The 27,515-nt window shown below is 34.6% G+C and overlaps 1 protein-coding gene across 8 annotated transcripts in view; it reads right to left on the reverse strand.

The window, feature by feature from the left end:
• EFCAB11 (EF-hand calcium binding domain 11) overlaps positions 1–27,515 on the reverse strand; it is a 58,180-nt gene that overhangs the window by 23,464 nt on the left and 7,201 nt on the right. For 7 of the 8 annotated variants that reach the window (XM_048948551.1, XM_048948550.1, XM_048948547.1 and 4 more), the window contains exon 5: positions 25,722–25,812. The exons of the other annotated variant lie outside the window; for it this stretch is intronic. In XM_048948551.1, coding sequence (XP_048804508.1) covers positions 25,722–25,812 — 91 coding nt within the window. The remainder of the gene's footprint in view (positions 1–25,721; positions 25,813–27,515) is intronic. 8 annotated transcript variants of the gene reach the window in all.

A 27,515-nucleotide genomic window follows, 5' to 3' on the forward strand; every position in this document is an offset into this window, starting at 1 on the left:
GAGAAGAACCTGCTCATCATATTTTCAGTGACAAATGGGAGATATTTAGAAAAGTAATTATAATGCAGCTTCCATGTATCCTGATTTTTCTCTTCATTCCTGATCAGATGCTAAGAAGGTAGCAAAATGACATAACTGTTCAATTCTCTTATTCTGAACAGTAAAAGATAATTGTGAAGGGAATTTCATGTCTCTTTCTGTAGGAATAAGAATAGTCAGTTTCTCATCTATTTCCTAATGAATAGATAGTGCTTTAATTTGGAGCTCCAACATCCAGTTTCTATAAAACAAAGAACATTATAGGTTCAAAAAACAATTATGACAAATTTAGTGTAATGCTTTCACAACTGAGACACTCTAATACCTGAAAAATTCCCTAGATAACTGGATAAAGCAGAGAAATGAATAAATCAAGCAAGATTTCAAGCATAAAAGTTCTTCAATTTTTCCATTTTTTAAACTAATTATTTTTTGGTGGAAAAAATCCCTTAAATGCAATATTGTAATTGAAATGGCAGTACAGTAAATTATTTTTTTTAATAATAAAACCAAGATTTTGGAAAAATAAAAATAGTATATACCAGTAGCTCATCACATTTGGATACTACCAAATTTGTGTCAAAAAAGCCAAGGTGTTCGTGTAGCTCACAGAAAATCAGTGAGAAATAATGGTCTAAATGTTAAAAGATCAGTATTTGACGTATTCTATTCTTACTAGAGCTGTTGAAGATACCAATACACAACTTCTATAAATAATTGCATTTACATTCTTATATTACCATAATCTGACAACAGAAATGGGATTTTAAAAGGAAAAATCTTCGCTGACCATCATTCTCCAAAAATAATTTTCTTTGCATCTGACCAGCTTTATCCATTTGTGCAGAACATAGTGCATTTGGTGCTTTAGAAATTACACTTTCAATCATCAGCAATGCAATGGAACAAAATACTAAAGTTAAGTGCTGAAAAGTGTATCGTGGTGTTTGAAGTCCAGTGAGTAATTATGCAAGACAAGCACCATACATTTCTTGTAAGTGACATTTACCCTTCTTACATCCAACTATTTTACCGTTATAGAGGAAAGTCATGTTTTTAATTTGTAACTTCTTACATTTTTACTATGCGAATCAATGAAGCAATAAATTTGTTTGTAATGAAGGAATATTGCTGCACATTGAAATTTTAATGATAGCAGCATCACAATGCAGATTTAACCTGATAACTATGAAAAAGAACAATAGAACCAATTTTATGTACACTCTTACATCCACAAAGAAAACATAGTTTTGATAGGTACAAAATACTATTACTCCTAAATATGACTTCACTGATTAGTAGATCATGCTCAGATAAGTTTATCATATTTTCAAAATAGATTACTCAATTTTGTGCAGATAACATTTTGTTTTAATAATCACCTTTGTGTTTTTGTTTTTTTTTTTAATGAACTGTTTTAGAGAAAGTCAACTTTTCTCATGTGCAAATGGACCAGAAAGCAGATACGTAAACTAATAAAGAAGAAATCAGTTTTATAACTCAACATAGCGTGAACCTATTTGCTACCTGCTTCTCTTCTGTTAACGTAGTGGTGTTTACAACCTGATTCTCCTGCTTTCATTCTTGGAGTTTTTCCTTTCAGCTGAACTCTAAATACTTGTTCAACATTCCTGACTACCTCACTTTTCTTCCTATTGCTTAAAGCTTCAATGCTGGTAAAGAAAACAATCTCCTCTATTACTCTGTCTTTCGTACTACTCCTTCCTGAATTCATAACAAAAAGTTTTTGTTCTCAGGAACAGTAGCATCTATATCCCCCCTCTTTTTTTTTTTTTTTTCCCCTCTAGTTGAAAACGATTTAGAAAATCTGCCAATAAATCACTACTATGCTGGTTGGAATAAAAATAATCAAGTGATGAAAATTTGAGATGTACAGCAACAATATTCTTTATCAATATCCACAGGGTGTGAGACATTGTAGGAGTTTACGATTGCTATGAACACCACTCAAATTGCTATAGGAACAATACAGACTGGTATTTCGACACCAGAACATTCTTAGAAAGGATATCTTTAAAAGAATTTTAATTCTGGGAAAATTAACAGTTACTAATGACATTTGCAGCAACCATTAACACTTTTTACACTGCGTTATGTATTTGTCTGAGCAAGAAAAAAAGCTATGTTATTTCAGCCTAAAACACACTGCTACACCAGAACTGAGGTTTATAACACACACAGATAGGATTGTGAAGAAGATGGAAGAGCAATTGAGAGCAGAACTAAGACTCGCAACCAGGAGGAATAAGGAATCATGTATTTAAAATGTTCAGATAGTAAACTGAGAAATCAAGTCATCTAGCCTTCCTGCCTCACTGCTGGAGTAGAGTATCTGACTTAACTGATTTGATATTGTATCTTTTGGTAGCTTTGAACAAGTGATGAGGCTTCTTTGTCAGCTGTTGCTCTGCTTATTTCTTTGGATATTCTATTTAGAAAGTTCTATTTAGAAAGCTCACACTAAAAGAAACATCTACTTTGCAAAAATCCAGGAAAGCAAAGTGGTAACTACTTGGTATTAAATAATAACATTGCTCAAATACAGTATCAGACTGAAAAGGAAGGTCTAATGATGATATTTTTGTCACTCAGAGGAGGAGTTCTGGGACATTTCCACTGTTTAGGTTAATAAGTATGTAAAAACATTTGGCCAGGGTTGGAAGGGACCTCAAGGATCACGAATCTCCAGCCCCTCTGCCACATGCAGGGCCACCAACCTCCCCACTTAATACTAGACCAGGCTGCCCAGGGCCCCATCCAGTCTGGCCTTGAACACCTCCAGGGACAGGACATCCACAACCTCTCTGGGCAGCCTGTTCCAGCACCTCACCACTCTCATAGTAAAAAAACTTCTCCCTGAGATCCAATCTAAATCTTCCCTCCCTCAACTTAAAACTATTTCCCCTTGCCCTGCTATTACCTACCCTTTCAAAGAGTTGATTCCCCCCGTTTGTAGGCTCCTTTTAATTAAGAGCACTGTTCATGGCTGGCTAGAAATCTTTTCTTAATATGTGAAGGCTTTAACTAGTGAAAAGAAAATAGAGCATTTTTTAAAGATTCAAAAATGTACTTTGTTTCAAATGAGTTTCTACTTGACAGCAATGAAATTATTCTTTTTCCTTATGTTGTCTCAGAAAGTCTAAAATTCATCTGATCTCAGGAAGATCATTAATAGGTTCATGGGATTAAAACTCAAAGGGGTTGCTATAACCATAGCCTTTATGAATGAGGCCCCAAAGTTTCCAATCAATAATACCTCTGATTAAGTAAATTATTCAGTTCTTCTTTACAACTAGTCCTTTTTTTTTTTTTCTTTTAACTAAGATATAGATAAAACCGCTTTATTTTCAGCAGCCTATGGGGAAGTAAGACCTGCTTTCCACGGGATAGGTATCTATATATTCATTAAGTGTTTCAATGAGCTGATTTTAGATAAATGGATGAAAGCTAGCAGCTTTAATCATATACTATTTTACTCTTGAAAACAATCTCCTCTGTTATAACCTTGAATTATATATATATATATGATACTCCATACAAGCAAAGGCTGAGTAACCCGAGTCTGTTCAGTCTGGGGAAAAGAAATCTGAGGGGGAATCTGATAAATAGGAGCTGAGAGGCAAAAAGATGAGGCCAGACTCTTCTTGGCAGCTACATTTGACAGTTCTTCCCACCAGTCTTATATCCTAAAACCATGGAGGCAAGGTCCGTGAGAAAGATGCAAATGTTGCTATTGATTTCATTCAGCATGGAATCATACTTCTTGCGTTATGTTTCTCCTATGGTAAACTGAAATCAAAATTATTTTGCCCGAATAACAATGAAAATAGAATAAATCATAAATGCAAGAAAAAGTGTAAAGTTGTAAAAAAACTATCACCAAGACTACCAAAGATCTGGCACAGTTCCAGATCATCCTAAGAATGAAGATAAATATGTACAAAGCAAACACATACAAAAAAAAGATTCCTAGAATAGCAGAAACTCACTAATCAAAAGATTTGCATAATAATCATCCATCTGTATGAAGCACCATATGGCAAACAAGACTATAATTTCACTAAATGTGCTTTCTAGGAGAAACATGTTGCTGGTGTTTTCAACTAAGTAAAAAGAAAAAAACTCATCATAAATGGCTGATACACTCAAGCAAGGGGAAACTTTTGATATAAATATGAGCAAGGCAATGGAGGCAGCACGCTGCAATAATCACACAGCTGAAAAATGTATTTCAAGCGTGTAACAGAGTATGTAACAAAATAGTTTAGCGAAGAAAAGCAGTGGGCTACCGGTAATGATTTACATGTTCAAATCTTCATAAGATTTATTACATAATTTTAAGTTTCTAACAAACTAAAAGCTAAATTCCAGCCTAGATTTCAAGAGTTGCATCTTTAAAAAGTAACACTTTCATATTATTTTCTTACACACATTAAATAACAGAAATTGTGATCAAAATTACAAGGTGATAAGATTCAGAACTCTTCTGCCTATGTACATGATGAGAACATTAATGTTAACATCAGAGAAAATCAACTTTTGATCATTTATATGATATATGGATCACATGTGAAATTTCTTCCTGAACTCCCAACAAAGCTTCTAACAGCAAGAAAAGAATCAAATTGTAGCAGAACTGTATAAGCTATGCTCCAGTTTATCTTTGTAATATTTAGATAGCTGTATCTCAATTAGAAACATGAATTCACTGATTTTATAGTAAAAAAAATAACTTTAGATAAGCATCTTCATTGGATAAAGATGTTAGGAATGTTGTGGAACTGCACACGCACTGGGAGGTTTTAATAAATAAGCTAGCACCTTGTTTCAACCACTGCTGAGGAAGCTTTTTTGGAAATATTTTAATTACACTGTGCTTACCATAATAGTATTTAAATAAATCATTGGACTTTTTAAAATCGAGTGGCATAGAGAAATGCCAAATCAAGGAGGAAACAATCTGTGTCTTATTGCTGAATGGGTCTGTTTTGTAGATTTATAAATATAGTAAACGTGGTGGAGAGTTTCAGACTTTGAAGAGGAGGGTAGGCAATTTTATTTCAGTAGTCATATACTCTTAGCTCAGGATCTAGCTACATCAGCAGAAGGCCATTCAGTCAGAAGACACAGTAGAAGATAGGACTGATCTTCATGGAATACACTGATTAAATACACTTAAATACACTTAAGCAACTCATGGGAGAAAGGCAAATAGAAAAATGATAGAGTAAAAGATGGGAGAAACTATATCAACTGATTGGAACTATACAGTAGAAATACATAGAATCTGTTTATTAATCTAGCCTTATATAAGTCAATGCCTAATGAAACTTTCACCACAAGGAAGTGTCATTTCACTTTAGAAATATCATTTTCACTTTTGTTAAATGAAAGCCCAGAAAATCCTCTGAAAGATTTTGTTTAGGACACAGCGTTTTTGACCTCCCTTTTGACCTCCTTCAATTTTCAATGTTCAATAATTGAAGTTTTTCTTGAGTGGAAGATATTCTTTGTCAACTGACCTTTGAAGCAACAGAAACTGCCACAGAAATTAAAACAAAACTAAACTGGAAAATTAAAGTGGAATATCTTTTCAAATTAATCATAAGAGACGTTACTAAGAACAAGGTTGATCAAATTAAAGCTTCATTTTTCCCACTGGATAAAACCATCCCACAAGTCTGGGACAGTTACAGCTGTTTCTTAAAGAAAAGGGGTGGAAAGGATAATTAGTAATATAGTAGGTAGGGGCCCCTATTTAAAGAATCTCTTTACTGATGGAGTCTTCTCAACTTCCTACATAGTTGTGTCTATCTATCATATTCATTTTAATGAGCTCAACAGAGAAGTCACATCTTTGACCTCCAGAGAGCAAAGATCAAGTTATCAGTTATACTTCTCTCCAAAAAACTCTGAAATCTATTCACATCATGGGCATTACATGACCAATTGTTTTAATTAAACTTAGGCAAATACTGAAAGAAGAGTCAAAGTGACATGTTGCCTAGAGTCTCGGTGTCCATAATTGATTCATCTTTAAATAATTACCATCTCACCTATAAACCTGCCAAAGTATGTTTTAGGGCTCAGGACTCCCTGGAGAGAATAGTGTTTGATTACTAATTGGTGTTGCATTAGAAAAGATGGATGGAGAGGGAGGCTAGGTTTAATGCTACTTCTTCAATGTTGGCATAACAAGCTGGTAAATCTTTTTACGCTAGTCTTCACTATTTCTATGTTTCTGCTCACCTATATAACTTGGTTGCTATTACGCAACTATAAGAAAGCTGTATGTAACTGCAGGCTGATGGTTCTCCAGTGACAAAGCTTTTCAAACTACGGTACAGCAGTAATACCAGTTTGCACTTCACCTTTTCTGAGGAGAGTTAATGCCGCCAAGACACACACTGCAAATGGAACAAAATGCAAAGTAGAAATAAAAAAAAAAAAGTCTGCTTTCTTCACAATTATTTCAGAAAGACAGCAGTAGCCATGTCATGTCTCCGAGCCTTTTCTTTTGCAAAGGTAAATACACCCATACACAATCATCAAGATAACTAGGATACTGAATGCCTTTTAAGCAATAAGTTGAAACGGTTAGCACAACAGCTGTAGCTGCTTTTGGCCTACATGACACATGCATAATACTATGCTTAAAATAAAAATGCCATGTAAAGTCTGTCTCTAAACAATAATTGTCACCAAACCTCACGTCACAGAACAAAATGAAGCATTGTTCAAGTTTTGTGTCACTGGGGAAAACCAGTAAAGAGTGTATCACACCCCACTTCCACCCTATGAGGCACAAGGAACGCAAGTAATTTAGAAAATCGCTGCTAGCAAAAGCTCCTGAGCTTGTGTGCATGACCTGCAAGCACAATACAGAGACAAACTCAACCTTTCCTTAAAAGTAGTGTTTCTGAAAGGTGCTGAAATAAAAGACCATTTGATATAAGATACTCAAAAATAATAGATTTAAACATGACCAGTGTGAATTTCAATATAATACTATCTTCATAAGATAACTATAGTAAAGCCAGTAAATCTCTGGGATCTAATATCATTTACAAAAAGAAAATATATATAAGCCCCTGTTTCATTAGAAATGGAAATTATCCATTCATTTTATATTATATTTATAGGATATTATTGAATTATATGGTTATAAAGACATTTCACCACTTCTGCTACATATCTTCAACTGCCAGTCATTCACTTTTAAACAATACAATACAATTTTAAAAGCTGGAGGACAAAAAATACTGAGTTGAAGATCTTAAAAGCAAACCCTTTATCCTTTTGCAGAATCTACTCCATGTCTAGTGGAGGCAGGAGAATAGAGACCATTGAATATTAATGAGAAAAGCACTGTTGTGCAACAAGCAAAAATTAATGCTAAGCAAGGTAATGATACAAACAGCAGTGAGGTTGGAGTTAGTACTGTAACTGTTAAGCATAGAATTGATTTTGGGGTAAAAAAGTTGATCAGTTATAACCGCAATTAATTCATGGCCATGCATCCCCCCCCTGTATAATTACATAACCCATGTACACAGTAGAGTTCTTTACAATACCACTAACTAAACACAAATGACTGTCAGTAACACGAAGTTGAGGTCCCATGCAAAACCCAACACCTCATGAGCTAGAATCCCACAAAACCACAGGCAAAGCAGTCATCGCCTCCAAGCTCCAGGGAAAGTTGCCCATGTTTATAGCAGTAGGTATGCTCTCCAGAAACATCACAGCTGTACCCATTCTGCCCTTGCTCAGAACTTTTATCAGCAGTTGCTACCACAGAACTGATTCATGTCTTACCAGCAAAGCACATGCCTGCATCAACTTTAACAAAAACATTTTTAAAAAACCTCTTTCTTCTCAAAGTAAATCTTCTCTATTCACAACAGGAAGTTTGCTACTATCAGGAAGATCTCTACTAGAAAAAAAAATGTGTTATCAAGGATGTAGAATGAAATAGGTTGTGAAGATTTTGAAAGTGCTTTTCTCTTGTATGGACCAAAATGAATATCAAAAGTATATATTTTCAGCAAAATGAAATTCTTTCCTCCAGTTCTCTTACTACTTTTTTGCTTTACTACTTCCAAGAGACAGCAAATAAAATTATTTTACTTCATAATAGGAACTAGTATCATGCATCCCAATACAATAATAATGCTTACTGAATTAGAGCTGCCCATTTTGCAGCCTCTTCTCATTTAATTCTAAAATATATTCAATAACCTTGGAAGCTTGAAATTAATATTTATGGAACGTTTTGGTACTATCATCTTCCTTGAGAATGGGATCACCTATTCATCACCACAGAATCGCTAAAGTTGGATGGGACCTCTTGTGAACGTTTTGCACTTGTTCAAGCAGTGCCAGCTAGAGAAGGCAGTTCAGGATCATCTTGAGTTCAATTTTGAAGATCTCCACAGCAATGTCCAGACTCCACAAAATCTCTGGGCAACTTGTTCTACTGTTTGAAAACCTCATATATTAAACTGCTTCCTTGCCTTTTTATCAACTTCAGAGAAAGCAAAATGCATATGAAAATAATTTTCCAGTAAAAAGCAACCCAAGGTAAAAGAGGAGACATACAAGCTAAGATTAATCTCAACATTATCGTGAAGCAGAACGCAATCATTTTCTCATGATAAATATTATGAAGCATGCTGAATCCTTGTTTTCTGTGCATTCTCATCTAGTCATTACGCAAGCCTGAGCTGTCTCCTCTGGGAGACATTTTGTTGCTGTGTTTATATACAGAGTTCATTGTTTCAAGTACTCTGCAAGTCAGATTAATTAAAGTATTCATTTTGTTTATTTCACCGCTGCTGAATCAAGGCAAACCTACATCTTGTAAGAATAGAAGTTCTTTACACTTCTACTTTCAGAGCATACAAAGTATGTTATCACATATGAAGTAATTGATTTTCCACATAGGGACCAATTATAAAATGTGAAGGAAATTGACACTGATACCACATCTTCAAGAGGACCAAGCAGAAGTAGTAACAGAGCAAAGACACTTATTACTTATTTTTGGCCACTTGCAGAAGTCTTGAAGAATTATATGTTCACATCCTTGTTAGAATACTGATACACACTGAATAAAATTTAAATGTTTCCTTTCTCTCCATCAATTAATGATTGTGATCAGAAGGTCCTAGACCTTCTCCAATTTGTTTATTTTGGGGGGGTTGGTTTTTTTTTGTTTTTTTTTGTTTTTTTACTCTTTTGCTTCTACTGTAGAAAAGAAGAAAAACCTTAGCATTGCTGGCCTGTTCTTGATAGGCTTACAGAATTGGTGTTTCACGTATAAAGGGATAGCAAAGATTTTTGTAGGCATTTACAAACAGGATTGCAGGAACTGACGTTATCACACAAGAGAAATCACCAATAGCTATGCAAACAACATGAAAACTGAGGAAAGCAAGCAAGCAGTATTACTACTAACAAAGTTTTCTTTTGGTTTTAGGTAGTATTGTATTCTGGCAAACAGCAGTAGATTGATTTCTTCATTGCTTTTAGGAGGGCATTTGTTTTTACATAGAGTTCTTAAAGAATAGTGGCCAACTCAGCTTGGTATAGTAATACACTGCTTATCACTGGTTTTAGATAAAGCAGATTTTTGTTTCAGCATTAGTAATACAAAACTGTATAACTAAGTTTTATATAAAACTGTTTTGCTTAAATAAATATCATCTTCACACTTAAATATGTTACATTCTAACTATCCAGAGAATTTCCTATATGTCAGTACTCTAGAGAACTGTATGTTGCTGCTCATCATGACCTTGCTAAGGTTGAGACAGACAGTGAGGTAAAGGCAAACACCACTGGAACTAGAACCTATCAAGTAAATAAACTCCACATGCAACCTGTGATGAAGATTTTATATGGCTTCCCGAGTTAACAATGGGATTTCCCTGCAAATTTATACTTGAATATATACCTATTATATATCTTCAAAAATACATGTTAACCTGCATACCTTTTGCTTGTCACCAAGTTTCTGTCATAGTTGGTTTGTTGTTTTTATGGAAGACATACTTTTCACAGCCTATTAGTCTGGAAATCCCAATACTTATTGGTAGGATAAGACTCAAAGACATTGTAACATGAAAACAGCTTACAGCTTGATTAATCACACATTGATTTTGCCGACAGTATACTTTGTATACAGAATGGATTGAACAAGGAATAAAGCCTCACACTCAAAATAAGGATAAAACAACTACTGAACAGATGCACATTAATCGGTTTCACTTGATGATTCTGAATGAAGCCATGAAACAGGAATTCTTCCTTGAAAACAGAAAGGAGAGCAATGTGTGATTGCATAACTAAAGTCTGTTACAAAACATATGATCTCAAAGCGTCTCAAGCACAACCACACAGCACGTGCATCTTTGATTCTGCAGCCATAATATTCTTTTATAATAGATTTTATAAACATATCTTTACAGGTTTTAAATCAAGTGAAGGTAATAGCATTCAAATAAATTATGATCAGTTTGAATTTACAGCTTCTTAACAAAATATGTATACATATATATTTAAATACATCAACAACTTATCCTTGTATGAGGAATTGGAGCATGCTAATGATGTTCTAAAATCCTGCTGGGATTAGGAAATATTGCATCTCAAGATTCTTGAGATTCCAAATTATTCTCTATTTCTTGGTGCAAATTTCCAAAAGAGTACATCAGAGTCCTTCCTATAAACTTTAGATTTCAGCATCTTGTTATGCCATACCTTTGATTCAAGTCATTGTTCAATTATCAGTCATATCAAATTTATAAAACTACAGCTGAGCAACAGGACAGAACTTAATTCAGACTGATTTCTTCTGCTTAGTTGCGTATTTTTTTAAATAACTCATTAGGTACTTCATAAAAATAGAATTCAGAGAATACCAGCATCACAGGGATTGGATGGGACTTTGGGATATCATCTAGTCCAATCCCCTGCTAAATACAGATTCCCAATACGAGGTTGCACAGGACAATGTCTAGGTGAGTTCTGAATATCTCCAGAGAATAAGACTCCACAATCTCCCTGGGCAGCCTGTTCCAGGGCTCTACCAACCTCGTGTAATAACAGACATATAATGCAGTATTTTGCAGCAATTCATTATATACAAATAGTAAACTCTGTAAAAGCATTAATAATTACGATACGGAAGCACTCAGTGTGGCTGTTGAGGAATACCATTTTGTCACGAGGAAACTGAGGCAACAAACAGCACAACAATTCACAGAAGAGTGTGCAACAATGTTTGGCATGTATAAAAATCAGAGATTGTTTCACTACTCATACAAGACAATCATTATAAATATATTCAGTGATCTGTGTGTTAGGCACCTATAGCATAGCTTTCTAAATCATTAGTCCAGAGGAAAAAAATTCAAAATCATATTTGAAGTCACAAGTGCAAAACTGTATTGCACAGAATCTTATCTAAGCACTGGGAAATTAACCCTTAAAAGCAATAATAACACACTTTTGAGAACTGAGTCAGAAGTAGAATCTTTGGGCAAACAGGATTCCGGCTGAAAGAGAATGGTACTATTTCAGATGCTCATTTGAAATAATTAAAAATTTATGTTAATTCTACATTGTACGTAAGTTTTACTATTTATATTTTAGTTGTCTTTTTTCCCCACGTTTTTCTTTACAGTATTCACATTGGGAAAATCTTGTTTCCTTATGGAAATTTATATTAGGGCACTAACAGATAAAGTTGCTGCCTATTTTTTTTTTTCAGCTATTGTTGTGGGGAAAAAAAGTCACCAGACAATAAAGGAACTTTAATATTTATCCTAACATTCTTTAAATCTGTTCTTTCTCCATCTTTGCTTTTTCATCTTTTTTTTTTGCATTCCTAATTATTATACTGCACCATGTCATGCACATGCCTCTTTCCTTTAATTACTTTTTGTACGTACTTGTTCATCCACATTTTTACTGCTAGTCGCTAAGCAACATGCATAACATTAAGACATACATTCATTTATCTTTTAACACATTCTACTTCCTATTTGTGTCATTCTTTTTCAATACTTTATCCCACTCAATTTTACTGGTTTCCACATTCTTTTATGCTTGTTAAGAGCAAGTTGACTAAAAATACCTGTACAATTCTTAATATAATTCCCAAACAGCCAATATAGAATGATTTCTCATTTTTATCACTACAAAAATTGAAAACAGTTGATAAAGAAATCATTGCATAATAAAAAAGAAAGGCATTAATAACTTATGCAGAGGTATGAAATCAAAAATAGGATAAAGGCTACCAGGAATGGACCTACTAGAAGGGCAAAAGACCACATAAGTTAATCTAAGTTTCTCCTGTTTTCATAAACATGACAGGGTCCTGGAGATAAATAAAGTGTAAGTTAGATACAGTTGTGAAGAAGAAGCTAACGTGGGACTTAAAAAGCAGAATATCTTTGATAAACCAATTAAACCAAGGATTAGGAATGGAAAGCTTTGATCCTGTAACTGTTTCTTGAAAGCTATACAGAATAGCCAACAGGTTGACTTTACTGAACTTTTTTTCTGAAAGATTTTTAAGAGTATATATGGACATTACAGGTGTCTACTTGTAAGAATTCATATTAAAAAAAAATCAACATCTTGGTTATAAATGAATACAGAATATAAAAGCAATTCAACCATCTGTCACGTTTCCAGTCGTGGAATACCCAAAAAACCCCACAAGGTTATGGCAGGCTAAGAAGTGGCTAACAGAACCCAGAGAATTTAGTCTTGCTAAATAATAGATACTACTAGCATCAAAGCAATTTTTTCCCTTCGAAAAACAAAACTCTTGGAGAAGAAACAAGACACTTAATGTACAGAGAAATAATGCATTCTAGCCTTCTATAGATTTCCTGTATCTATCACAACAGCCAGATTCTCCAGCAATTTTTCTTTTTACAACACTTCCAATCTCCATACCCCTCAACCTCTTCCTTTTTCCTGCACAGTCTCCTCTGTGTTTGGCTAAGAGGCAGTATACATCACAATCAATTGAAGCTATTAATTGTAACCAAAACAGTATATGAAGAAATAAAAAACAGAGGTAGCATTGGTCAGAAGTCACAATGTGGAATGAGGAATCAACGTGTCTGCAGACTCCAGAGTAGGCAGTATTTTGCAATTTGCTTCAGCAATTCTTGTTATTAAATATTTATTCTACTTGCTAGCATACATATAGGCCCTTCAAAAGGCCTTTGATTAACTTTGAATTGAACTGTGCAACAGAGTGCCCTCTTCAGCCAAAAGTATGTTTGAGCACTGAAGGAGCTTTATTTCTATGTAGTTTTCCTGTTGACTCCAAAAACCTTACTTCTTTCTTAGCCCTTTACCAAATCCCATCTGTTTAAAAGGGGTGCAGAAGAAGGGAGGAAAGATTGAGTTGTAGCAACATAACAATTTCTGCTAACACTTTCTTTAGTATTTAATGCCATTCATTATGCCATCAGCACGATTCATTCTATTCCAGTGTTACATCAATTGCTCTCCATTCCCCAAATTTTTCAGTAAATATTTAATGTCAAACTTGGTTTAAAGTAAAGCATTCTACTTTCCCCATCTCATTTACATATCAGGCTTCTGGCACTTATTTATAAAGTACAGGTGTAAATTTTGCTGTCTTTTTAATTAAAAATGTATTTATCTATAATCATTTACATATGTACATTCCTTCACTGCTGCTGCCTGCAAAGCAGGCCCTGCAGAAAAAAAGCCAAAGATCTACACCATCAGGAGCCACAGGCAGCACCAGCCTTGCAAACAAGGCGACCAGATCACAGAATCTGTATCTTTATGGTCAGCAACAAATAAAACAATATAAAGGACAAAAGTATTCAATTTTTTAAAACCTATATGGAGAACATTTTCCATACTTATATTCTAACTACCAACACTGGTTAGGGAAATCTGTGATTTCTGAACACCAGTGACTTGGCATTAGAAGCTAGTCACTAAGAACTCTACACAGTTCTGATATCTTTATGTGTATATGTGAGGCATGATCATTGTTTACTTTTCTCTAAATGAAGGACATGTGCAAATGCAAAGAACTTGACTCCCAGAAGGGGCTGTCTATGAAAAGCTTCCAGTCAGAACAGTCAGGATTTAAAGCATGAACAATTGAGAAATGAGCCTGTACAACAGCAGCTGTGCTATATATGCATGTGAAAATAAGTATAATACACATTAACCAAAAATCAATCTACAGGAAAAAGAAGAACAATACTTAGGCGAAGGCAGGAGAACAAGTTAGTTAACTACAGTCTTGTTAATTAAATGCATCAGTGACTCCTTATTGACCTTTTCCACTAGATGGCCCCAGATCAGACTGCATTTTTGAAGCACAGTTTGTCTGGATGAAAAAGTTAGCTTAAAGAATTTATTAACATTCCGACACAAGAAACCATAAGAAATAGAGGAAATAGTTGATAAAATTCTTCCAAATAAAATTTTGAAATGCCTTTTTAATTATTCTATAATGTTTCTGGCTTTTTGTTTGTTCGTTTGTTTTTTCCCCCCAGAATTATTGATTTACCAATATAGAATTATTGTAAGAAACAATTTATTAGGTTCTTCTACTGGAATAACAGTCATGCTGAAAAATCCCAGTCACAGTATGTTATGTATGTTTATGTATAAATAGAAGACTGCCATTAAGTATTTATGTTTGCTTCCATAGGTAAAGAACCAACATTGCATTTGGCACTGTGCTGCATGTACCACGTTTGTGTTACTCATGGGGAAAATAACAGTAGGTAAAGAGGCATAGAAAGAAGAAGAGAACCTTCTGTCAAGTCTACTATTTAGATATGAGAGACAAACAGCTTCTATTTATTAGAAGAATCAAGAGACACTGTCAGCAATAGTAGATGAGATTAATCAAAACTATCAATCAAGAGAACAAGCATTCTTCATTTACTCATTTCCTAAAATTCTTTGATTCAAAAGATGTTAACAACACTAGAAGTTTATAACTAGACATGCACATAGAACACAGCAGGCATAGCACCAGGTGACTAGGACTATTTGAAAAGATAAAATAAAACCCCAACACAAGATAAAACTGCATTCTTTGGCTTCATTCATGGCTTACTTTCAGCAAACTCATAACTCACCTGGAAAGTAAGACTTCAAGAAGGATTGAAATAATCTCTTTACCCATTTCTGCAGCCTATTTGACATCACGGAGTGATGTGTTTACCCAGTGAGGAAGACTTGAATTTGTTCCCATAAGCTTTTGAAATATAAGAAATATGAACCTCACTTCGTAAGCAATACATTGTTGAACACATACTTTGATGCCTTCTACCTACTTAATTCTGACAACAGACTTTCAGTAGGTTGTCAATCAAGTAACTGAATCAAGTAATTGAATCAAGTAATTGAAATATAGCCCTGCAAAATTTTAGTCTTACTGAAATTGGTTTTCAGTTTCCAAACCAATTAATTTATACTTCCTTTAAGATCTAAACATTTAATCAAATTTTGTAAACACAGCAATTTAACTGGTATATAAGATTTCACAAGGGAAAAGAATAGCACCCTAATTAAATACAAAGACTTGGTGATTGTCAGAAGAGATCTTGAATTGTGCAAGGAAAACGGGAGGAAATCCCTCCTCTGAGCCACCAACAACCTGGATCAGGAATGTGTGCTTCAAAGCTCTAAAGCCTACTGGCACAAGATTATTAACTTGGAGAAAAAAAATCCTGAATTAGGAAGAAGCATTTTCTAAACTGTCAAAAGTATTTTTCAAAGTTCAATATTTGCTAAGCATATGTAAGGATTGGGAGTAGATTGAATTCTCTGGTAAAACTCATACAGGGTGTTACCATGGTATTGGTATGGTATTTCCCATATCAAGGTAGAGAGATTATGTCATGCCAGGTAGACCTAACACAGGACATAGTGCATTGATGGTACATCATATTTTGACAAAAGGAGTTTGTGCTCATTTTTTTCTTGTTAGTAACTGTCAGGCTGAATCCAGCCATACATAATAATGAAAAGATGTCACATCAGGTTACTGAGATGACGCATCACATTATGACAGATTTGGAAACTCTAAAATTCAATAGCCTTAGCTAGGCTGTGAAAACACCTAAAATAATTCAGTTAGAAGAGTCTGCATTCAATGCGAAGGTTGAAATTGCAGTTGTACAATTCAAAGGTTCGGAGCCTGGATTAGGATAGTTTATAGTTGAAATGCATCTGTGAGTTTTATATGGAAAACTGTAGCAGCCTGTATTAGTGAAAAGCTCCTAAGCAGTATGAGAAAATTCCTAGAGAAAAAGATTGTCATTCTAAGGAAACATGAGAATAAGAACAGAATATTTGAGAAATAGACGTCTACCTCCCCCATCTCCTTGCCCATTACAGTGGTCATCACTGTGTTCAAAATAATAATTACAAAGCACTTTAACCAATAACATCATTTTTCCCCCCTATATCTTCTTAATAATCAACATAGACAAAGAAAGAAAAATAGGGGAAAAAAGCAGTGAAATAATAAGGATAGGGTGAGATGGAATGAAAGATTAGAAATTATAGGACTTAGTATTCTATGAATTAGTTACCAATAGAATAAAAAAGTCACTTTTTTTGCAAAGGAAAAGAATTTAGTGTGAATCCATTACCTTCTGTATTACTGCTACAGAACAGAAACACAGCATTGAGAAAACATAAGTTGCAATTTCTGATCAGATTTGAGAGAAGGAAATGGGGCAACGAAGGCCTTTTCACAAAAAGCTCTTTTCAAGCAAAAATCACAAGAGGATATGTTTCTCCAGGTTATGCGGCAGGTAAGTACTGTGAGGATGAATTCAAGGATGATTATTAACAAAGGCTTCTAACTGACTATCATTTTATTGGGAATATCTAAAAACTGTTCTCAATGGGAGGAAACCGAACCCTCACGACTCCACTGAACCAATGAATTGAATAAAGCTTTTATGGAGTACCAGCTCACTGGCAATGACACTGAAGTTTTGCGCGAAAGCCACATATGCTCATTCTTATATTTAGATGCACCGTATTTGTAAGTGAAAAAGTTAGGAAAGGCATAAAGACCTCAAAAACATAGAAAGAGATCATCAGAAGAACTGGTGATAAAGCTGACAACATTTGTTAATTCAAATTATCAATGAATTTTTATCTGCAGCAAAAATCAGTGAAGCACTCTCAAGCATTATCTTAGCTATATTCAATCACCAGACAGTCACATGAGATGAGTGTTTCCTGGCAGAAAAAACCCCACTATCATTATCTGTTTAGCACAGGACACATTTTACCCAACATGTACTCAGGCTTGATGCCAACTACTGAGCTACACAACAGCAGTAATCCAACTCTACCATTTCAGTTAGTGCTCTACAACAGGTGAACACATTTCTGAGTCTTACGATCATTCCCCAAACCATAAAGATAATCAGTTTCACATCTCCATGCAACAATGCATGCCATAGTTCTTAAGACTGTGGGGTGTTAGATGCTTGAAATATTTTTGTCACCTAGAAAAACAGACCTCATTTATTTAAGATGAAGAGAACTCAGGTTTTGGAATCTATTATTTCATGTATTACATTTGTTCAGTAAAAATTTTGCTTACAAAATCTCTGTGAAAAAAACAGTATTCAGAGTACTGTATACTCAGAATGTGACCCTAGTGCTTAACTCAGTCTCTCAAGTGCTACTATGACTTCCGAGTTTGTTGTGTTGTAATAGAAATCTTAGAAGCATAAAACCATCTGGTCCAACATAATTTTGAAAGTAGGGCCTTAGATTAAGCTATCCGTGGCTCTGTGAAGCTGACCATTGAATATTTCCAGTGTTAGAGGAAAGGAGATTCTACTAACTTCTGTGGAACTTATTATAGACATAACTCCTCACAGTGAAGATTTTTTTCCCCCCAGATTCAGACAATTTCCCCTGAAGCAACTGTGTATAATCAATGAATATTAAGATGTTATGATTACAAAATAAACAAGAGTTAGGCAAAGCAGATTATGATAACAAAAGAGAATAGATAGAAAGCTTACCCCTACCCTGGGCTCACTTACAAAACTCCAGCAGAGCAGATCTCCAGAAGAGATCCTTCCCCACTGGTAGCCAGCTCTTAAATGGGTCTAGGAGAGGTGCAGCCAGGCTCCACCACTTCTGGCAGCACAGGTGAATTGCCTTCAGCTGTGCTCCTCTGGCTGACTCATGGCTCACCTCAGGTGATCAATCAGAGGTGCAGGCCACAATTCAGCAGTTCCCATACAAACTGGTATATATTACCCTATACCATGGTACATTCTTGTGCTATGCTGGGGCCTTTTTACTGATTGAATCATTTTCAATTATGAAGAATCATTTTCTGTAACATTATTAATCCACCAAAACACAAGACAGAGCACAGGTTTAGCGTTATCTATAATCTTTTTTCTAGGATTCCATAAGTAAAAGGTGATAATCAGTTTTAATCAATCTTACTTTATACATAAGTTGAAAAAACTCAGTGGATAAATTTTAAACATCAAGAAACCACCTTAAATTTAGTCACTATTTAGAGCATAATATTTTTCAAACTCATGAGGGAAATGATACAAAAACCAAATACAATAGAAATGAATCTGCATAAACAAATAATTCTGTGAATAGTAGAAACAAGAATGACCGATCTCCCATAATTTGCATCTTATGATTGACTTCAGAGTCTATTGTGGAATCTTTGTTTAAATCTTCTCTGCAGTTAGGTTTTATAGGGTCTTACTTCCATGTTTGCTCTGCTGTTTCTTAAGATTCAATAGCTCAAGTAATGGCCCTCTGCTTTATTGGGGGCACCTGTAGCATCTCTCTCTTCCTCTTTGTTCCTCTATTTTTATGAAATTTGGAAAAATCCTATTATTTCTTTGATCTCAGCTTTGATATTTTGCTGAAACCAGCCTGTAGGCTCAAAATGTATCAGTGAGAGGACATGCATTACAATAGAAGCTTTATAAGAAATTAGTTTAAAAAAATCACAACTTCTTACCAAGCTTGATCATGAAGACTATTACAACCTAGCCAAATTTAGAAATACAGGGATTGCTAAGAGTTATTTCAATGCTATTTTGTTTTTATTAATATTAAATTAATAGTGTTTAATTATTTAATAGTAATTAATTATTAAAATATTAATTTTATTGTTAATTTAAACACAATAGTGAGGATTAAATAAAGAGTCACGCTGCAATTATTTAATACATTGTAAGCACCATCAATTAACATGTTAGCATTTACTAAATCAAAATATAACTCGGCCTGTTACATCAAAAACAAGCACTGACTTCAGGTATTTCTTGCTATTAAGTTCTGTCATCATGTAACTACACAAAAACTTTTCAACTATGCAGCAATTCTGACACTGATTAGCTTTCTCAAAATGCAGCAAGAAAAAGAACATCTAAAGCCAAAGAAAACTAGCTAACATTTTGACACTGCAGCATTTTCATGCTGCAGAATTCTGTCACAGTTTTTTCTACCATAAAGGGACCCTAGACTTTGCAAACACTTTCTTGCTGCAAATCTGTTGTTGCTTTCATTACCTACTATTGGTTAAAGTTAAAAAGAAAAAAAAAAACACCTGTTTTTCAGTCTGTCAGCATACTTCAAATGAAAAATGCCATTTATTTTGGTAAAAATCTTTTATTCTTAACTCTGGAGAAAAATCTACATTTAATAAAAAGCACACTCAGAGCTGAAGGAACATTTTTGCCTATAGGCTAGAAGTGCTTGAAAATTAACAAGAATTTCTCTAATCTAATGGTGATTCAGTAGTTTATCTTAAATGAGTTTGGAAGGGTCAGTCTTTTTGAGGGTTTCTATCATCCAATGCAATTAAAAATAATCAGCAAATTGAATAAATACAAGCTACTGCTAAAAACTGTTCCACAGTTGAGGTGCGTTAGCAGGTGAGGCAAAAGATACCTGCACTGCTATTATCTCAGTTGTTATTCATAACAAAAGTCTTTCACATTGTGAATTTGGTCTATTTTATAGCTGACATACTTTAATATTTTTAATTATATGTCATAGCTTTATCCTGTCTGAAAGAAACTGTCTAAAAACAGAGCCCTGAGGATATGACCAGCTAAGCACTCACTGTGGTATTAGTACATTTTAATAAGTTGCAATCCCATGAATGTAACTGCTGAGCAGTGCTTGTACAGCAGCCAGACTTCCTTTTTCCCCCACTCTGCCTGCCTCATGTGAAGTCTGGAGGTGGGCAAGAAGCTGGGAGAGGACACAGCTGACTGAAAATGACCAAAGGGAAGTTCTGTGCCACGTGGTACGCTGAGGCCCTACTTTCAATGTGCCTGCTGATAGAAAGCAGTGAATTAATGCCTTATTTTGCTCTGCTTGCAGACACAGCTTTGTTTCACTCGTTAAAATGTCTATCTCAACCAACAAGCTTTTTCAGTTTTGCTCCTCTAATTCTCTGTCCCATCCCACTGCCAGGGGAGCACTCGAACCATGGAGTGGGTGCTTAGCTGCTGGCCAGGTTCAATTAGCATTACAGAACTATTTTTTCAGATGTTTATAGATAGGAATACAAGTCGAAAAACATTAATAATTACCCAAAATACATATCAACTTTTAGGGTCACTTCTGCTTTAGTTAGCCCACTCAGAAATATAGTTTTGGCTATAGCTTTTCCACTCAGTTTTGGAAAAGCAGACTTTTGCATCCTGTTAAGGAGAAACTCTATAACGTAGACATGCATATTGAATACAGTCCAAGAAAAATTCTTGAGAGAAATAATTAAATGAATTGCTTTGTATAAAGTAACTCTCCCTCCTGAGATGAGCATTTCCTTTCTTTCTACTAGTTACTTATGAAGTGGAATTTCTGCACACAAACACACACTACAGCTGTGCTGTTATAAATATTAGGTCTTAACCGTTAAGCTCTGTTCTTCTGAATCAGATACAAGACATCTTCTGATTATTTTTTCCGTTTCAGATTCTGCTCTTTATGACAGCTGTTGAATTGCCTTCACTCCACAAGTACCAACAAAGGACAGGCAAGAATATGCTGGCTTACTCTTACTTCATGTCTTCCTGGAATCACATACTGATTATAGAAAAGTCGTCTTAACTCCACTCCCCGATAAAAGACTATGAAGATGCAGAGTCAGGCCTTTTACACCTTGATCTTCAATCTAGCTTACCATCTTCTTTTACAAGTTCTAAAGCAACTGTTAATTAGTAGTGGGTATGGAACAAGCTTTTAACCAATGAATTGAAAAAAAAAAAAGAAGTCTGCATACAGATATGCATGGGTAGACCAAAAAATTTCCTTTCTAGTAGAGATGGCTCTCAAGAAGTAAAGAAAAAAGACGTGTATAGGTGATGTGTGATAATATGAAAGGCTGCAAGACAGTTGCTTAAGAAACAAGAACAACAAAGGAATAAACTACTGCAGGCATCACCAGAGCTGGAATGACATTGTACTGTGTACTATGTTTCCATGGCAACTAGCCATAGGAAAATGAATGTTTCATATTCACTGTGCTCTGCAGTATGTGTCTATAAATCAAACTTGCATAAAAGAGCATAAGCTTTCCTCCATGGGGTTGCTCTGAAAACCAGGTTATTTTTTTCATTATTAGATAATTACATGAAAGAAAAACACAACAATTAGGTCATTTTTTTTGTATGGAAAGTACCAATGCATATAAGAATACTAGTATACCTCCAGTGTCAGTCATCCTATCAATCTAAGAATACAGCAGTGTAAAACGTTGATCATGAATGCCTTCATTTCTTCCTTTAGATCTGATTTATGCTTGTTAGCTTTAAAAACTGAATGAGACTTTTCTGCCCATTTTTGGGCTTTAGGACATTTTTCATCTTTTAGAGACTCACTCACATTCACATGCAATTGGTTTTCAGCTCTTTTCTGTTACTATTTCCATTATCATAGTCAGGATTTACCATGCAAACACCTATTTTCTCTAAACAGATGATAAAGCTAAGATAAATATTTTCTTACCAGTTTCAATTAATAATATTGTATAATTCTAATTCATACTCACATTACTTAAATATGTTTTCTAGAATTTGAATCTACTTTTAAAGACAACATGCTCACTTGCAGACAGTAATTTATCACAAATTATTACTTCAAAGGATGTGTCACATTTCATATCAACTCTGCTAAATGCACAACAACAGTGTTATTATAAAGAAATTATTTTCTCTGTTAAGCATCAAAAAGAGCCCCACTATGAAAGAACATATCATCCCATATCACCACATCATTTACCTTCGCAGGTACTTCTGCAGCTCAACAAAGAATGTTGAGCTTTCACTGCACAATGGCACTTTAATGAAGTGAATACTGGGCACGTAAGAATTAAGTCCATAGAAATGCAGTATCAGCTCAAAACCAAGAAACATGACACTACTGTTAATTTAAAACTGATGCAAGATTACAGTCAGTTAATAAAATCGAGATAAACTGAATTTCACCTACATTTTGTAAAACTTCAGCAACAATTGCAGTATACTACTGAAATTTGTAAGAAAACAATCCATCAGGAGAAAGAATGCCTATATTAAATATTATTTTACAGTAAGAGATAAAAATATATTTTGCCTATTCCCATTCCAGTTAAAAAAAAAAACAACACCAATAACCAAGGCCCCTTACTATATTTAGAAACACTACTGAATTGAAGTATCTTTTGTATTTTATAAAATAGAGCACTTAACATCCCAACCTGAAGCTCGATTAGCAAGTCATACTAATTCACTACATCTTTTAACATTATACAGCGCTAAAGTAAAGCAGAGGCATTAACTGTGTTTCATAGCCCAGCATTCTAATAAATACAGCACATAACAGGTCACAAACTCATGTATTGAGTTCACAAAGCCTGAAAACTGAAACTCTTCTGACGTTGTCTGAGTTTGCCTGTCCTGCTTGAAGCTTTCTACTTGCTTTGTCTCTAACATCAGTTCTTCTAAGGGTCAGGATAGTATACCTAATTTGTTGTTCTTGTGTTTATACAGCACAAACATAGAATAAATTCTTGTTACTTCAGTCTATTTAAAACTATGTAAAATCAAATATTCATAAGTTTACAATAATGGTGTAGAGAAATACCAACCCAGCTTCACAGCAGAGACCTTCCAAAATATGACACATTACTCACAGCAGAAGAGCACAGCATGGAACATTAAGATGCAGGGCAGAGGCTAACACTGAAGGACCATGATTACAAACAACTCACCAAGAGTCAGAGAAATGCAGTCAGAGGACTGTACAAATCCAGCACTACGGATAAAGGTAGCAAAGAACAAGTATCTAAAACATAATATGTGCCACATGTAATAAATTTGAATACAACATGGGTTTGCAGACAAACGAAGAGAAGGGAAATGCATAAAGTATGTCAGTAGACGTGTTAAAATGACTGGATGATAAGAGCAAGAGAAAAGAATTCATCCACATGAATTCCAAACTCCTCAAGACAGGATAATGGCAATTCACCCAACCCTGCCCACCTGGAACCTGTCACAACAGGACATGAGAGGGGTAGTGAAAGACTTGGAATAACACCAGAAAGGAGTAGACATTACAAAGGGTGTGCGATGTATTTAACTTTATTATTGAGACTTCTCTTTAATACAGTATTCTGTATTTTATTTTTATGTAAGCTTTGGATTTATATCAGTAATTTTTCTTTGACTAGACTGCTAAGATTTCAATTTATTAACAACAGAATTTGGCTTTATGTATCTGGTCTCCTTTTAGCCATAACAAGATTTCAAATTAACGGTTAAACAGGTAAGACAGGAAAATAATCCATTATTCTTTAGCTCTTTATTATATTATATAAAGAAGTTTTAAGACTGCTTTAGTATTCATGAATGTACATGAATGATAAATACAAGCATTTCATTTTCAAGCCTTACACTCGTTAAAATCAGTATAAGATGTATGGATTTCTCATTATGAGCATTTTGGATATCTATAAATCAAATTTACTTGACCTGAACTTCAGTGGGGTGGTTCTTCTTTAGTACCAAGTGCTACCGATGTTCTCCCGTCCCTGAGTCTTGCACAGCTAAAATACCCCTGTTTTCATTTTTATGAAAAAGTATATGTTGAGAATCACACCCTAGGAGAAATTAATTCCCTGCTCTGTATGGTAAGGGGGGAAGTTAAGTACTACACGTCTTTAATTTCTTTCCCGTTTCCTTTAAACCCTTATGACACAGACTTAATTTATAAAGTTTCATTTCATTTAAAGTATGGGAAAATAATACATGGAACCTTCCATCAATAGCTAACGTGCCTTGTAGACAGCACGTCCATTAAGGTGAAAGTTCCATAAATAAACAGCTATATTCAAAGCTATATTGCAATATGAAGCTATGTCTGAATTTATTTGACAATTCTTCACATAAGAGAAATAAAGAAAAGAATATATTAAACACGACAGCATTAACAATAACTACATTTAAATTTCTTATATAAAGAGCCTTAATATTCAAGAAAGTTTCTAATCACTTCACAGAAATGTTGGTTATTAGGGCCTTCATAAAAGTAGGCACTCAAGCCTATTCATTTCTTGGCAGTGGACCAAAAAGTGATAGCAGAAACACTTGGTTTTCAAGAAAATATACCTCGTCCCTTAGAGATTATTTCCACTTAATCTATTGCATGCTTATAAAGTTCAGGCTTGAACTGCCTACAATCTCATTCCTTATTATATGATGCGATATGACTTTGTTTTTGTTATTAATGAGTAATATGAAGATACTTGTCTATATGTGCCCTACCAAATGAAATAAATCATTCAGCCCTCACAAAGTGATGAATTTCCAAGCACTGCAGTTGACTATATAGGTTGTTAATGTTTTTTTCAAACAAAGGGTAACATTCATCATGCAAACATATACTTGAAAACTGCACACAAAGTAACAGATATGCATGAGTAAGTTTAAAAAAAAAAAAAAAGGTACCTAATGCCATGCCTCCAAAATTGAAGGACCTCTTTCAATGGCTGAAGCTACTTCCAAACAAGTCATTCATTTCACAAAAAAAAAGAAAGTTTTATTGCTTGGAACACACTGTTTTCCAAAATAGTTTTGAAGTAATATTTACTTACAGCTGCTAAACAAAATTGATTTTTTTTTTTTAAATGATCCATAAATCACTCTCAAAATTTGATCCTCTCACTCCGCAGGCAAATTTCACCTTATGAAAGATCCCACTAGTGCACTAATTGTAATTCTAAAGCTCACGAACGAAGATTTTGTGATTACAGGAGGAATATTTAAGAGTAAATAATAACAGGCTTCCTGAGAAACAGTTCAGTCAACAGTTTACTTTCTGTATTTATTATTGTATTATATGTATTTTACATATTTTTTCCTACTATATTTGCATTGCCCATATTATTTACATGCATATTGTTTATATATATTCCATTCATTATTAAAGGCATTAACACAATAACGTGCTGAAGCTCATATCTTCAATTGTACAATAGAATATAATCACTTCAATTAACCGAAATATACAAAGAAAAGACTGCTATCCAGACTGAATAAGGATTTCTCTACTAGTCTTACCTGAAGGCTTCAATTATGATTCTTTCAGATAATTTTGGAAGAACAGAATTGAAGGTTTTCTTAAAGTCTTCAAAAGTCAAGAATCCTCTATCTTTTAAATCACAATTAGACAAGAGAAAAAGAACACAGGTTTATAAAACTTACTCATACAATTATGTTTGTATAGGGCTATTCAATTCACAGTTCTGAGATGATTAAACACTAAGTTATTTTATTTGCAAAATATTTTAGAATGGCTATGGTTATATGGAGTGAGCATATATATATCCTGACAGCTCCTTTGCACCACTGTGACCTCTATTTAATAGTCTAACATCCACAACTGTCTCATTTAAATTTTTTCATTTTAAAAGTAGGCATTTTAAATTGAAAATTTCAGACTTGTGAGATTTTGAAAACATATTTTCTAAAATATGTGAAATTACATTCCAAATCTGTCATCTTCATTGACACCTTAGCCACTATAAGTATTATATATCAGAAAAACTTTCTTCCATAAAAAAAACTTTGTTTAATACTATTGAAGATCCTGAAACATACCAGTGTGATATCAATTGATCACTTAGGCTATGAATTCACTTCCAGAGCCAGCAAGAAAATAAAGCATTTCAAGCCAGGCTATCACAGATGGCATGCAGCAAATAGCAAGACAAACAAAAGCTCAGTGCTTGAAACAGTTAAGTCCTTTGAAATAACTCACTAAAAATAACACTTCAAAAGCTACTTTTAGTTCAGAGCAAAAAGCTGCAGTGGATGCTTATCTGATCATCCCAACATCTGATCTACCATATGTTTCACTTTCACTCATTTCAAGGGCCTTAGTCCTATCTCAGGTCAGGAAGAAATCAGGAAAGATTGTCCCAATGTCTATTTAAAGAGAGGTTCTTGATGAATTTTTCCAGCATGGTGGTGGGAGATAGTCCTTGTTTTACTCTTTGTTTTCCAGCAAGAAAGAATCACTACATCTACTTCACAAAAAGTACATGAGAAAATCCACATTATTTTGATTTCCATTCCTTCATCTGTTATGAAGATGTAAAAGAAATATCTACAGCCACCAAAGACAGAAATCTCTAAAATATGTGGCAGGAATAAGTGCGTGGAGACACATGACTAGAAGTAACAGAAAATGATGAAGTCACTGGAGTTGGAATGGACCTTTAAAGGCCATCTAGTCCAACTCCCCTGCAATAAACAGGGACATCACAGACAGATCATGTTGTCAGGGCCTGATCCAGCCTTACCTTAAAAGACTCCAGGGACAGGGCATCTGAGGCAGTGAGAGTTAACAGGTAGGGTGAATAGCTTAGAGATTTGCCTTGTAGGAGCTCATACCACAACTAGAGCTTCCAAATAGAATGTTGCAGTCTACTACCTTCGACTTACTTACAATAATATCATTGCTGTCTTTATTACTTTGTTAATGTTTTACTTCATGTGACAGCATTCGTGACTGTATAATCAATGAAAGTACAGAAGTTATAATTATGAAATATACCAGAGAGTGTGGCTAAGCAGTTATTATACCAAAAGAGAATAGATAGCTTACCGTATCCTGGGCTTGCTATGAAACTCCAGCAGAGTGTATTTGCAGAAGAGATCCTTGCCTGCTGGTAGTCAGCTCTTAGATAGATCTAGGAGAGGTGCAGCCTGGCTCCACCCCTTCCAGCAGCACAGCTGAATTGCCTTCACCTGTGCTCCCATGGCTGACTCACTGCTCGCCTCAGGTGATCAATCAGAGGCTCAGGCCATGATTCAGCAGTTCCCATACACACAACATTTTATCTCTTATTT

This window comes from Lagopus muta, chromosome 6, assembly GCF_023343835.1.
Source record: "Lagopus muta isolate bLagMut1 chromosome 6, bLagMut1 primary, whole genome shotgun sequence".
Lineage (NCBI taxonomy): Eukaryota > Metazoa > Chordata > Aves > Galliformes > Phasianidae > Lagopus > Lagopus muta.